The sequence below is a fragment of the Lutjanus erythropterus genome, chromosome 5 (assembly GCF_056507025.1).
Source record: "Lutjanus erythropterus isolate fLutEry1 chromosome 5, fLutEry1.hap2, whole genome shotgun sequence".
Taxonomy (NCBI): domain Eukaryota; kingdom Metazoa; phylum Chordata; class Actinopteri; order Lutjaniformes; family Lutjanidae; genus Lutjanus; species Lutjanus erythropterus.
Window position 1 is genome coordinate 11,256,549 of NC_139321.1, and position 14,295 is coordinate 11,270,843.

The 14,295-nt window shown below is 39.7% G+C and overlaps 1 protein-coding gene across 1 annotated transcript; it reads left to right on the forward strand.

Annotated features, from left to right (window-relative positions):
* Nucleotides 1–163: 163 nt before the first annotated feature.
* Nucleotides 164–13,311, forward strand: syvn1 (synovial apoptosis inhibitor 1, synoviolin). Its single transcript, XM_084718793.1, has 16 exons — nucleotides 164–350; nucleotides 2,707–2,858; nucleotides 2,966–3,058; nucleotides 3,201–3,353; nucleotides 4,062–4,110; nucleotides 4,706–4,809; nucleotides 5,756–5,882; nucleotides 6,016–6,115; nucleotides 6,302–6,367; nucleotides 6,905–7,021; nucleotides 7,300–7,457; nucleotides 8,704–8,853; nucleotides 9,011–9,175; nucleotides 9,631–9,814; nucleotides 10,964–11,079; nucleotides 12,449–13,311. The coding sequence occupies exons 2-16, from the start codon at nucleotides 2,727–2,729 to the stop codon at nucleotides 12,658–12,660; spliced, it is 1,926 nt and encodes a 641-aa protein (XP_084574919.1). The 5' UTR covers nucleotides 164–350; nucleotides 2,707–2,726; the 3' UTR covers nucleotides 12,661–13,311.
* Nucleotides 13,312–14,295: the final 984 nt, after the last annotated feature.

The following is a 14,295-nucleotide window of genomic DNA, read 5'->3' on the forward strand; positions in this document are numbered from 1 at the left end:
CTAAAAAAAATAGCGATGAGACGTAAATTTTAAGTCTGTCTTAAAAATTTAAGTCAAAGTATAATGCTTTTTACACCAAGTAAATGACAGAAAACATTTAACGTGTCAGTGATGCCAGAAATTTGTCTTGCGTCAAATTACCGTAGCAGCCGGATGTGAGGTGGCTCCAAAGAAGCAAGCCAAAGATAAACACGTAGCCAGACGAACAGGGGCGAGGATAATACATATAATAGAGAGGCAACAGTGAAACCATCCAAATGGAGTAGCTCTAAAGAATACAGAGATTTAAGCAGGCAAGGAGACGTCCGTCAATTTAACCAAGGACCAAGTCTTCCGCAGACATCGAGTCGGTGAGTCCCGCAGAGTCCTGACAGCTGTAATGTTAGCAGCTAGCTAGCTAACGTTAGCTAACACCAGCTAACTAACCTAATTAAGATGTCATAGCTACCTCTATTTGACGGTTACGTAGTCTCTGTTATAAATGATACAAATAAATATATATTCTGCTTTTTAGAGGTGTGTAACTAGCTCAGTAGCTAAGTTTCCCACTGTCTTGTAAAGCCCTGACAAGGTTAGCCGGAGTCTATTTTACCATATTAGCTTTAATTGTGACGAGATAAGTTAGCTGAAAGAGGTGTCTCTTCTCCAGGAAAGTATACTGTAATGTAAGTTGCAAATAAGAGATTATCTAGTTTATTGCGTTGCTTTTTATGTTAGAAATTTAGAATTGGAGGGAGTGGTGCAGTAGCTGCAACAGTGGGAGTGTACTGTTAACCAAGAGCATTTTACTGCTGAGCATCTGTGCAGGTAAAAATCAAATCAACGAGTTTCATGTTGTACATTTTACCAGCATTGATGTATGATGCGTTTGCCTAATGAAAAAACATCTAACCATATTCACCAAATCCTCCAGCATTCATATGTTGCAACTTTTTAATGTTGTATCAACCTTTTATACAATTCAGTTGTTTTAAACTTCAGCACAGAACAGCATTAGTCAGTACAGCATTATATTTTCTGGGATTCCGATGTCTAAACTCTAAATAAAAAGTGGTAATCAATTTTAAAGACTTATTTGTAAGGGGTGAGACTTTTGATCCAATCTCAAAACTCCAGAGCTGCAATGATTGATCAATTCTTAATTGTTTATTAAATGAATTATCAACTATTTTGATAATCAATTAATTGTTTTGAGTCATTTTTTAAGAAAAAATGCAAACATTTCTGATTTCAGCTTGTAAAATGTGAATTTCTTGGTGTCTGTATTCCTGTAGGCCAGTAAACTGAACACTTTTGGACTGTGAGCAAAATAAGACATTTGAAGATGTCATTTTGGGCTTTGAGAAACAGTGATTGACATTTTTCTGACATTTTTCTGACATTTTTAATGGACCAAACAACTATTAATGGGCTTATTGAGGAAATTAGCATCTGATAAATCAATTATGAAAATAACTGTCAGTTCCAACACTTTATTCACATTGCAGCTCTGTGTTTTCTCATCATTACCTCACCTTACTCAAACAGGTGTGTAGGCTTTTCATTTGTTAACCATGTTCAGTTAACACATGAGAACGAGTGTGGTTAATCTAAAACCCCTGGAGGAAATCCTTACACTGCTTGCTGGGTAGCAGTAAACAGTTGACTGCCCACAAACACACTACCCCAATCAGTAACAAACATGTCACTTTGTTCTGAGCTGCACCGCTGCCAGTGGAGCCAATCATTTCAATTTTGAAAATGCTTCTTTGCATGAGTGAAATTTCCACAGACACAAACAGCAACATGAATGGTAACTTTGTCCATTCAATTGTGGTTGGTTGCTACACTGATGATTACCCTAAAATGTATTTTTCACTTGAAGTGTCAGCACCAATACAGTAAACAGACACTCCTCTATATAACAACAAACATAGAAGACACAAATTATCTGAGTGGCTACATCTTAATGGTCCATCAACCCCCTGACATTTCAGAATTATATCTAGAGCTGCAAGGATTAGTCAATTTATAGATTAGTTTTCAACTATTAAATTCATCACCCTCTATTTTGATAATCAATTAATTGCATTGAGCAAATTTTTTTTAAGCTTCTCAAATGTAAATATTTTCTGGTTTCTTTAGTCCTCTCTGACACTACACTGAATATCTTTGAATTGTGGACACAACTAGACATTTGAAAACGTCACTTTGGTCTTTGTGAAAAACTGATCAACATTTTGTGCCATTTTATGGACTAAACCTTATAGAGAGATTAATGGTAAAATAATGATTAGTTGCTGCCCTAATTATATCTTTTTGATTATTATGTTTTAACCTTCCAAAACGTTTGGCTTGCTGGGATGAAGTACCATTTGTAAATTGAGAGAGATGGTGCACATGATGGGGTGGGAGTATTTTTTTCAAAATCTCTTTGTATTTATCAGTGACCACATAGTTTTCAGAGCAGATATTTCATTATGGATGGCTGACAGGCTGTCAAGGCTTTATGACCACGTTTTAAATATATTTGTAGATGATTAAAAAAATATGAAGCTGTACATATCTGGTTGAGTGAAATTAACATAACAGAGAGACAACTGGCCAAAATAATCCCTTTCCCTTGAAGTGCTACCCTTTATTTGCATGTTTTCCGTTACATCAGTCAGCTTTCACATTCAGCAACAACCTTTTTCTTTTCTCCCTTCACCTGTTTCCTTTCCACAGTATCTGTAGCTGAGTCCAAAATGGTACGAGCAGCCTTGGTGACGGCCACCAGTCTGGCGTTGACTGGGGCTGTGGTGGCACATGCTTACCTCCTCAAACACCAGTTCTACCCGACTGTGGTCTACCTCACCAAGAGCAGCCCCAGCATGGCGGTAAGATTGTTTTACCCATAATAATATCCTTAAATTTATCTTTCCTCAAAGGCAATATCAGTGACAATGTGAAAAAATTTTGGTTTCTGTTTTGTTTCTGGCATCAGGTGTTGTATATTCAGGCCTTTGTGTTGGTGTTTCTGCTGGGAAAGTTTGTGAGGAAGGTCTTCTTTGGACAGCTAAGGGCTGCAGAAATAGAGGTACACTCACTTGACTCATCATAACACACATTCAGTTTAATATTTAATGCATTGTCTGTCTTTGTCGCAAATGACAACAATGGATCTAATAATCAGCCTCTTTGTTTATGTGCTATCCCATGTCTTTCCTCTTTCCCATCAGCATCTCATTGAGCGCTCATGGTACGCGGTGACCGAGACGTGCCTGGCTTTCACTGTGTTCAGGGATGACTTCTCCCCCCGCTTCGTTGCCCTCTTCACCGTCCTGCTCTTCCTTAAGTGCTTCCACTGGCTGGCTGAGGACCGGGTGGACTTTGTGAGTAACAAAAGACAAACTACTTCCTCAAACTTAATACGGTACATTGTTTAAAGGTAGGGAGGAAACATGGGGTAAAGAATGGGACAGGTTGTGTGTGACTAAGGTTGCATGCCAGAACTAAACAAACATTGTTATGTGACATTTTGCAACTGATAATTCAGTTACAAATTTAGCACTTACTGTGAGTTTTGACTAAAACTGTTTGAGCATCTATCATTTCTCCAACCTATTTTAGATCAAACCACTCCCTCTTTGATGATTTGATGATTAAAGCCTCAAAGGCTGCATTCTATGCTTGACTCAAACTGTTAACTTGTAGCCCTTTAGAATTAACTTTTCCCATTACTCAACATCCACTGAGCATACAGTCAGAAAATAGCATGCTAGCTAGCTAAGTCTTATCTTATATGTGGTTTGATGAACAGTGAATTCAGGTGTGTGACCTGCATACGTGTGGTTTCTGTGGGAACACAGCTGTCGACACTTTCATCATACGGAAGTGGGCTAAATTCATTTGAAAAAAGTGATAGATGCAACAAGTTACAGGTTTCTGTGCTCCTGTTATGGTGTTGCAATCATGTATACATTAATCATTCGAATCACAATTGATGATTCAGTAATTTAATAGACATATGTGACTGTTCATGTTTTGAGCATCACTTCAGTATTGTTAATTTCTGTGTTTTTTAATCCTTTTTCTGGCAGATGGAGCGGAGTCCAAACATATCTTGGCTTTTTCACTTGAGAGTATTATGTAAGTACACGTTATCAGTGAGCCACGTCAGAAGTCATTCTTCCCGCCCTCCTTACTGTGTTGGCTTTTTTTTTTTTTTTTTTTTTTGTAATCTTTGGCTTCTCACCCTATCGCTTTCTGTTCTGTTGCTTCTACTCATGAGACGCGTCTAAATGAAACTGTATGCAAATCAGTGCTGTTTGCAGATGAAGCCAGGTGCTCCACAGTTGAATTGAGCCCTGCAACTGAACTCTGCAGTGGTTGACATTAACAGACCATGACCCAACATTTTGAACACTACTAAAAAATCCACTCCTCCATCTTTTAATTTAAATTAGTCAGATTGCATACAGCCTAGTGTGTTTGAATTTAAGACAGCTGGTGGCACAGAGCCTTGGTCTTTTCCAGAATCAGGTCCAGTAACTTTTTAAGGTTTTAAAATGGCCATTAGATACTTAGAAAATCAGTGGACATCTTTTAATATTGCATGTTCTATTGCATGCATCTTTTGGTCAAAAACAAAGGTACAATATACTGTCTTTCTATGGAGTTTCTTCATATGTGTACTGCTCCCCCTCACAGAAGTGTTACTCTTGTTTTATTTTATTTCCTGCAGCTCTCATGGGACTTCTGGGTGTCCTGGACTTCCTGTTTGTCAGCGGTGCTTGTCACAGCATCATTACCCGAGGAGCCTCAGTCCAGCTCGTTTTTGGATTTGAGGTTTGTCATATTTCAGCTCTTTGTTTTTAACTGTAAAAGTAGTTATTCAACCCTCAAACACCTAAAAAAAAAAAAAAGGGGCGTCTAACTCTCTTGCATTTATCTTGTTTTTCTAACCTTTTCAAGTTTTCAGTATCAACTGCCATACATCATTTGATTCAGGAGGTTAATTTAAAATCCCAAATTTACGTATGATTTGTCTGAGAATGGATAAATTCACCAGAATTTTTAAAAACTTTTGAAATTTGTTTGTTTTCACGCAAGCACATACATGCACCATATATACACACCTACTTGGGTTAGGGTCTTGGTTTCCCACTGAGTTTAGTCGAATTTCCTTGACAAATCAACACTGCAGGCGTAACCACCGTCGCTGCAGAGCCTCTGAATATCAAAATGAGACATGTGATACCACTGAAAAGAATAGAAACTCTGCTTTACCTGATTTGTTAAAGCAGATAGATAGGATTATAAATTCAAAAGCCGCAGACAGCGGAGTACGTCTGAGGGTCAATACATCTTTGGTAATTTCCAGTCTTTAATCCTTTATTCTGCTTTAATAGGCTGATTCCTTTATGTACTGCGTCATTTTTGCTTTCTTGTGATATGAAAGCTTTATAAATGTAGTCAAGACTCTTTGCACGTGTCATTTTTTTATGTATGAGTCAACTACAGAGCAGCTGAGGAATGTTTCTGACATTTTTCTCTTGGATTCAGCACAAACTGTTACGTTTCTCCTCACACCATTACATTCATTTGTTTGAAAAGGTTTGAGGAAAGCAGTCCTCTCTAGATATTTTTTGTCTTGATGGTTCAAAGTTTCACTCTCCCTCGTCTTTTGATGAAAATAATTTGCACTTTGATGGTCACTGTGTTTATTTAACAGCACTAGATCACGGGAAGAATGTATCTAAATGTCTGTTTCTCCTCTCTCTGTGCTCCTCAGTATGCCATCCTGCTGACCATGGTGCTGACCACCTTCATTAAATACCTACTGCACACTATTGACCTGCAGAGTGAGAATCCCTGGGACAACAAGGCTGTCTACATGCTCTACACCGAGCTCTTCACAGGTACTGTACTCAGTGAGTTGTACTGTACTGAGTGAGTTCAAAATGTGTTGTTGGAGTATTTGTTTTTCCTCCAGGTGATGTGTGTGTACTTCAAGATGAAATGGCAGACTCAAATTTAATTTTTTTATTCCAGGTTTCATCAAAGTGCTCCTGTACATCGCCTTCATGACAATCATGATAAAGGTCCACACCTTCCCCCTGTTCGCCATTCGGCCCATGTATCTGGCTATGAGGTGAGCAGCTGTCCACCTCTCTGTGTGTCTGTGTTTTTATTGTTTCATCCACTACTCTGCTTTCCGTCGTTCTCACACAGGTCTGAATATTCCTAAGATTTATGGTATAGAAGTTTGTTTGCAGGATATTTTGAATTAATATTGAAGGCATGTTTTGAGTATGTATTGTTCTTCTTTTTCTCTCAGGCAGTTCAAGAAAGCTGTAACAGACGCTATAATGTCCCGGAGAGCCATCCGCAACATGAACACATTGTGAGTAATGTTTCCTGACTGAACCATGTTGTATTTGTAAAACTTGTTATTTCCCAGTGTTTCCTTCTGATTGATTTACATATCATTTGGTTGAAGGAAATATGGTCAAGTGGGATTTTAATTCTAATTATATGACATGAATTTTGACCAACATGAAAATTGTCCATTCTTTATTTAGTGTTTGTTTTTCTAGAGGAAACTATAGATACTGTAACAGAGTAAGTTTGATAAGCTCTTACTTGGGATGTGTGTGTATATGTGTATGTATATATATATATATATATATATATATATATATATATATATATATATATATATATATATATATATATATATATATACATATATATGTGTGTGTTGTTTATTTTGCCCAGTTTAGGTAAAAAAAAAAAAAAAGTTAGGAGGGAGTGGGGTAATAATCCAGGGGAAAAAAACTTTTATTTATTGGAAAAAAATATATTCTCTTGAGATTAAACCACTACACTTCTCCAACTAGAGTTGCCATTCAGTTCTCATCTCGTTTTCTCCTGTGTTCAGATACCCTGATGCTACTCCTGAAGACCTTCAGGCCTCTGACAACGTCTGTATCATCTGTCGGGAGGAAATGGTCACTGGAGCCAAGAAACTGCCCTGTAATCACATTTTCCACTCCAGGTAAGTCGTGTGGTAAACAGTCTGGCTCAGCAGGAAAAGATTCTAGACTGCAAACAAACAGAACAACGTAGATGTCAGACGTGGTCAGAGTCAGTACAGTAACTGAAGTTACACACAGTTTGTTTATTTAAACAGTGAACAGGTCAGTAGAGCAAATTAAATGTGACTTAAAACAAGACAGAATCTTTGTTGCTGCAATGTGTTTAAACATTGCTGTTAGTTTGTTCTTACAAGTGCTTCAAATGAAGTTGTGTTCTCCTCACCTCTCCTCCCCGCAGCTGCCTGCGCTCCTGGTTCCAGAGGCAGCAGACCTGTCCTACTTGTCGCATGGATGTCCTCCGGGCATCTAATAACAATCAGACTCCAGCCCCGGCCCAGGCCCCTGCCCCTGCTCCAGCAGCCCCGGCCAATGCTCCTGCAGCCCCGCCTGCCAATGGTGAGAGTCAAAACCAGAACACACGACCACTACCCCCATTTCCCTGCTTCTTTCAGCACCACATGAAGCCACTAAACACCCACACCCTCATTATTTGCAGTGCAGAAAGCAAGTTCATGTGGGCGCCCTCAGCTGTAAAACAAACTCTGTGCATGAGTAAACCAGAACAGAAAAATGCCTTTGAAACAGCTTTTGCAATACTGCACAGTCCAGTACCTGAGAGTAATATTTTAACAAACTTTAATAAACTTGTCTGTTGCTATCAGGACTGTTTCAGTTAGAAAAAACATAACCATTCATGTGCTTTAAGCAACTATGTGTAGAACTTTTAGTGACCATAATATCTTTAATTTTTTAAAACATGTTTGGGGGCTTTTACTCCTTTATTCAGATGGAACGGCTGAAGATATGATAGGAAAGGGGGAGAGCGAGCAGGGAGATGACATGCAGCAAAGTGCTGCAGGCAGGAGTTGAATCCACGGCCTCGGTACATGTGGCGAATGCTCTACCAACTGAGTTACCTGGCCACCAAATTGCACAAATTTGAAAATAGAAAAAATTGAAAAAATTGAAAATCCTGGTTGAAAATAGTGCAGTTTTTAAGTTGCACATTGTTAAATTCTACCCATAGCAGTTAGTGGTTCTTGTCACCTCACAGTGAGATGGTCTTGGGTTCAGATCCTGGTTAGGGCAGCTTTTTTCTGAGTTTGCATGTTCTTGTTTGCTGCAGGGGCTCTGGTTTCCCCCAACATAAAAAAGTATGCTAGGTCAGTTCTCCAGTCAGTGTCCCTGATGAAGGCCCTGGCTTAGATCTGGAGTTGGGGATCTGGCAGTATTCCACAAAGCAGCAAACTCTTTTCGGAGATAAAGCTCAGTCAAGTACAAAATATAGAAGTGGCCAGAACATTGATAAATGTCAGTAACAATGACAAACCTTGAGTACTTTTCAGAGTTGAAACTCTCAGGAAACTATGATGATTGGTCAAATTTGCGGAACAGTTGCAGCGATCGAAAAAAAAAAAAGCAAAGTCATGCAGAATTCACAGGAACTGGTTGAATTTGCATGAATTGTTGTGATTGTAACACTGAAACTTCCTGGAGGGACTGATAAAGTGAAATATAAAGTGTGTAATAGATCTAAAATATTGCACCTGATAATGAACATAATATTACACATGATATTAAAAGTAATATTGTACATGATATTGAACATAGAGGGTTTTTTTTGGTTCTGTTTCCTCTCTAGTGGCTCCAGGCATGTTACCTGGTTTTCCCCCTGGCATCTTCCCCTTCTGGGGTCCCTTCCCTGCAGTGCCTCCTCCTCCTGCTGCAGCAGCTGCTGCTCCTGGTGCGACTGATGCTCCACAAAGCAGCACAGAGGCTACACAGGCAGCTGGTAAGGATACATCATGCTTTCCTGCAACCAATTAGACACCTCAATTTTCCAGACCACAAAAGGAAACCCAAAGTGTGTGTGTCTTCAACTGTAGCAGTGGTTTTATTTTCTACTCTGTGACAGCTTGACAGCTACTCAAAATGTTTGTTTTTTTCAGGTTCCAGTCAGCCCACCTCATCGACAGCAGACACCGCTGCTGCAGCTGCTGCTGCTGCAGCTGCTGCCGCTCCTGGATCATCAATCCCAGGCTTCCCCTTCTCATTCCCCCCTCCGCCCTTCCCCACAGCACCGTGGCTGCCCATGCCACCACCTCCTCCCTTCAGTAAGCACAAACACTCCGTACTGTCTTGGTGAACAAAATGAATGTTAAGTCGCTGAGTTAACATTCAAAAGATGACAACTGTTGCAGAAATATGTATAAAGACGGAGGAGTAAGGAAGTGGAGTGAGCAGACCGTTAACCTCTTCCACCCTGCTGGTTCTTGCAAAACAGCTGTTGTGATGCTTTTCTTTAAATAGAAATAAGATGTGTGCAATTTTAGATGCATATGGATGAGTCATGTAGGGGACAACACTGTCTTACTTCTTCTATCAAACCTTGTTTAAGGAAGTGCTGGGCATTACCATAGCAACAAACTATCAAATCACACTGAAAGTCCCTGGCATTTCCCAGTATGTGGCAAGCAGTTCCTTGAGCACGTTAGTGATGTTGTAGCTAAGTCGCACTTTGTTTCATGCGTTTGATTTAATATCTCCCCTCTCCTCTGCTCTCCTCCAGTGTCATCAATGCCTCCTCCTCCTCCGTCTCTGTCCCGGCTGTCAGAGGAGGAGCTGAGGGAGCTGGAGGCTGAGGGCCGACGGGGCCTCGAGGCCAGACTCCAATGTCTTCAGAACATCCACACCCTGCTGGACGCCGCCATGCTGAACATCCACCACTACCTCAGCACCGTCGCCACACTCACGTAACTGAGCCTTCTCTACTCGAAACAGCATTTTTTCTTTTGACAAATTAAACTTGAAATGATCATCAAATGCAGCTAGCTGACTCATACTATTGTAGCATTTCCTAATCACTGCGATCTCAAAGTTTTGACTATTTTAAGAATTAAGGGTATGGATTCAACTAGATACCTGTAAAATATTTAAATTATTTTTTTCAGTAAGTTGAGGTGTGAGAGTTTTGATTTGTAAAGAACGACAGGTTTTATGTCTGTCACATACATTTTCAAAATCTACTCCTAAAGAAGGATACAACACACTTACCACACTAAGGCTATATTGTCAAATTTAAATTAATTAAAAATGTAATAATGTATTTCACCAGTCAGTTTGGAACAATCTGTCAAATCAAACACAAAAAAACAAACTAGATGGCAGAATGTACTTCACAACAGCCGCTTGATTTTCACTGACAAAAAGTCTCCAGGATTATAATTTCTGTGCACATCTCTACAGGATCATGCACACGAAACACATGACCCTCTGTCACTGACCAAATGTTATAGTCAGAGACGGGCTAAGATTGGTTTGTCATTTTGACCAACATTGATTGACATAATGACATAAATTTGACAAAATGTTGTCACAGGAAAAAATAAATAAAATATTAAATATATTTAATTATTGTATTATTTATCTAAAAAGATCACATAGAGTAGCTTAAATGTACGCGACGTGGTGAAAGAGACACTTCAGAGATACCATTTTGGGGAATTCAAGTGTTTTTCCCAGAGTCAAAAAATAATAATCATCTTTCAACAGACCTTATTATTTATTTGGTATTGCCTGTGGTTATGTAAAACAACAATAGTAAGCTATCTGAGCACAACTGAGTGTCTGCGTGGGATCAGATAACATAATCGTGATCCTGTAGAATCCAGGAATTAAGTGAAACTAAGCAAGTAAACAAGCTTTGTCTGAGGCGAGGCCCGTGGTCTCAGACTTTGAAAACCCCTGTCTTAGTTGAAACTAAAGCGAGTAATGCATTCAATTTAGCAATTAAAGAAACAAGAGAAAAACAATGAAACAAGAAAGCTGAGAGTTGATCAAATTTGTCTCTAAAATGCAGTTTTCACTAGAATATGTCATTGTTCCGCTGCTGTTCTCCACAGTCCTCCTCGGGCTGAGGGCAGCACCGGAGAAGCCAGCGGGACGAACCACGCCGCTTCATCTCCTGCAGCCGGCAGCAGCACAGACGGTCCCAGTCAGGAGAAGGACTCTGCTAGCTGTAAGTAAACTGACAGCTCACATCATTTGTTTGTTTTTATGTTGAAAGTAATATATTAAGGTATTACAAAAATAACGAAGGATGCTACGATTAAAATATTATTCAACCTCTTTTTGTTCTATTGGCAATTTAAGTAAATGTAATGTGATTCGTTCTCTGAGTTAGATAAGTTAGAAAACCCAAAGTGCAAACAAGTGCAATAGTCAGTGTACCATGGGGCATTTCTGCCAGTACATTTACATACAGCAGCAACAGACACACACACACACACACACACACACACGCACACACACACACACACACACACCAGCACAGATCACACCAGCACAGATCACACAGCAGAAAGAGCTTTCATGTAATAACAAAACCAGCTGAGCTGGAAATATGACGTCCCATATCAACCTACTACTCTGGATATTTAACTGAGGTTCAAACGAGGTTTACCTGTACAATTAATCAAAATTTTATTGAAATTACAGTTTTATTGAAATCACAATTTTCAAATCACATCGCGCATAATGTGTTAAATGTAAAATGTCTCAAACCATTAAATTAAATGGTTGCTGTAGGTTGTGCTGCAGAAATGTCCTAGTCTACACGTGATATTTTTTACTTTTACAGACATTTTTGTTTGGTACAGATCTTTGTAAAAATAGCACCATAATCTTGTGTTTTAAATGAAAATGAGGACAGTGGTGTAAAAATTAGCAGAATATCGTCACTCATATCACAGTATCAGTAAAAATAATTGCAGTTAGATATTTTTTCAAAATTGTTCAGCCCTAGGCTTAACGTTCACACAATTTCTCGACTGTCCCTCATTATTACAACATTTGTCCAACATCGTCCCAGCTCGTGGGAGTACAGCAGGTACTGGCCACAGCCCCGTAACATGCTAACGCAAAATACAACAGGCTGACCTGCAGGATAAATGGTAAAGTAACTTAAAGATGGCGAAACTTCAAGCTTCCTAGTTTGAAGTCAATATAGATAGAACCAAATTGAATCTGAACCTTGCCTTGTAACTGTGGGGAGATTTCTATCAAAAGTAATCTACTGAGTCTTCACTTCCTGAAATGGTGGGAGTAACCTTAGATAAAGACTTTTGTCGGTTGTTGTAGCCAACAGATAAATTGTTTGTTTGGAAGGAAAATAGTTACTGGATGTAACTCCAAAACTCTGACTGTGGGAGCTTTTTACCTGCATGTTATCACAACCACAGAAAGCACATTAGTTTGTATGTGCTAAAATACTCATCACAGCAATACAAAATGCAAAATCCAGCACAGCATGACACCAGTGACAGTGATGAAAACAGTATACTGCCCACTCTTCATTAAAGCAATGTAATATTTATTTCTGATTCCAGCTGATCAGGTGGACGGAGCTGCGGTCTCCTCTCAGCCAGCTGACTCCACCTCCGTTGCCTCGGACGCAGAAAGACAAGAAACGATGGACGAAGGAGCGGAGGTGGTGGGGGAGGACGGAGAGCCCAACGCTGCTGAGCTGAGGCGTCGCCGCCTTCGTAAACTGGAGACGGCAGCATCATCATCATCGTCTTCACCTCCTCCAGACAACTGATCCGTGCACTCCGAGTCAGACATGTTGCTCTGAACCAACAGGAACTCTGAGCTGATCGATCGTTGCTTCGGCTCCTCATTGCCTCTCTTCCTCGTGGCTCTCGCCTTCCACAGGCTCAGGTCCCTGACTGCGTCGAGTTGGACTCAGGCTACCGAGAGACGCAATGATCTTTGCCGCTTATCTGGACTGTTTCTGTGACAGAAAGCAATAGCACGACTTTTTTGTTGTTTGTTTTCACTCAGAATGACTACTGCAATAAGAGAACTGCAGGTGTTTGTGAGTTTAATGAGGTGGAAGAGGAATTTTCAAAGAAAGTTGTTTTGGTCAACGTGAGAGACCTTGTTTAGTAGATTTACTGTTGGTGAGGTCTTTGCCTGCACTTTGATTTTTGTTTAATTCTGCGTTCTTCAGTTTAAATGTGGCCCCAGTGACCACATCAACTTGTTACACAGCAGCTGGATCAACATCACATCCAGTGAATTCACATTAGGGGTGGGGTTGATCGACTACTCTGGCTTTTCTTTTAATTTAACCTTCATCACTCTTCTGTTGCCACTGTAACATACTGATTTATTTGAACGTGTACATACTGTATAAAGAGTTTTAATAGGATGATCTGTACATAATGCAGAATAAACTGTTCGACAGAAACGGCAGCGGCACAACACGTATGTTTTTTGTGTTCACAGTAAAGCAGTGGGTCTGGCGGTCGGTACCATAAGACATATATTCCACTTTGGCCCTCAGATGGCTCGTCAAGACTGCAGCTGTATTGGTCCTGGCAACACTGGCCTGTGAAAAATGCATTTTTCCTGGACGAAAAACAATATAATGTGTAGGACTTTGCTATTTTGAGTCAATAAAAAAAACTTGTTTTTCTTACTCCCCATAGATCATAAACCTTTTAATAAATGTTATCATGCTTGTTATCCAGAAAAAAACACAGCTTCCCCAATTTATATGTATGTATATATTCTCAGGCCAGTCTTGAAATTTTGATTTTACAGAGACATGAAACTGCACAAATTATCCATCTCAAGTCATCATGACTGCTTGTGCTGTTGTTAAAGCTGCAGTAGGAAAATTGAACATCTTCTATGCAAAACCCTCCACCTCTCTGTCTGCTGCCTCTCATCGCTCTGCCAAGCCCCTCCCACCAAATGAAACGGCAAACATGCACACTCAGTTTGCTGGGCTTGAAGTGCACATGGAATAAGTTAGCCTTCAGAGCTTTCTGGTAAAAGTCTTGCTATCTTAATCCAAACCATGATTTTTTTTTCCCCCATACCTAGACTTTCTGGCAGAAAGCTTTCAAGGCTCTTCTCTTCTTCTGGAATGTCAAGGTTGTCAACAGTTGTAATTTATAAGAGTAAACTAACCTGTTCTACTCCACTAATTATATCTGACTCAGAGGTAAAACAACAACAAAAAAAACATCAAGAAACCAGAGCTGCATTCAGCCCAACAAAACGTGGCAAAACTTGACCTTTTACCCCAAAATCAAAAGTTCATATTTTTGGCCTGTAGTGCTATTCATCCATCTGTACTGTTTGAGTTGCAGAGTTTTGGAGATTTGGGCCACAGAGATGTCTGCCTTCTCTCAAAGCCTACCACAGCTTTAAGCTATGCAGTAAC

What these genes read in the sequence shown, in the direction of transcription:
- syvn1 (XM_084718793.1), top strand. Translation starts at nt 2,727, where the DNA reads ATGGTACGAGCAGCCTTGGTGACGGCCACCAGTCTGGCGTTGACTGGG. An exon ending in TTTTCACTTGAGAGTATTAT is followed by an intron (nt 4,111 to 4,705) that starts GTAAGTACACGT and finishes TATTTCCTGCAG; the next exon opens with CTCTCATGGGACTTCTGGGT. An exon ending in CCCATGTATCTGGCTATGAG is followed by an intron (nt 6,116 to 6,301) that starts GTGAGCAGCTGT and finishes TTTTTCTCTCAG; the next exon opens with GCAGTTCAAGAAAGCTGTAA.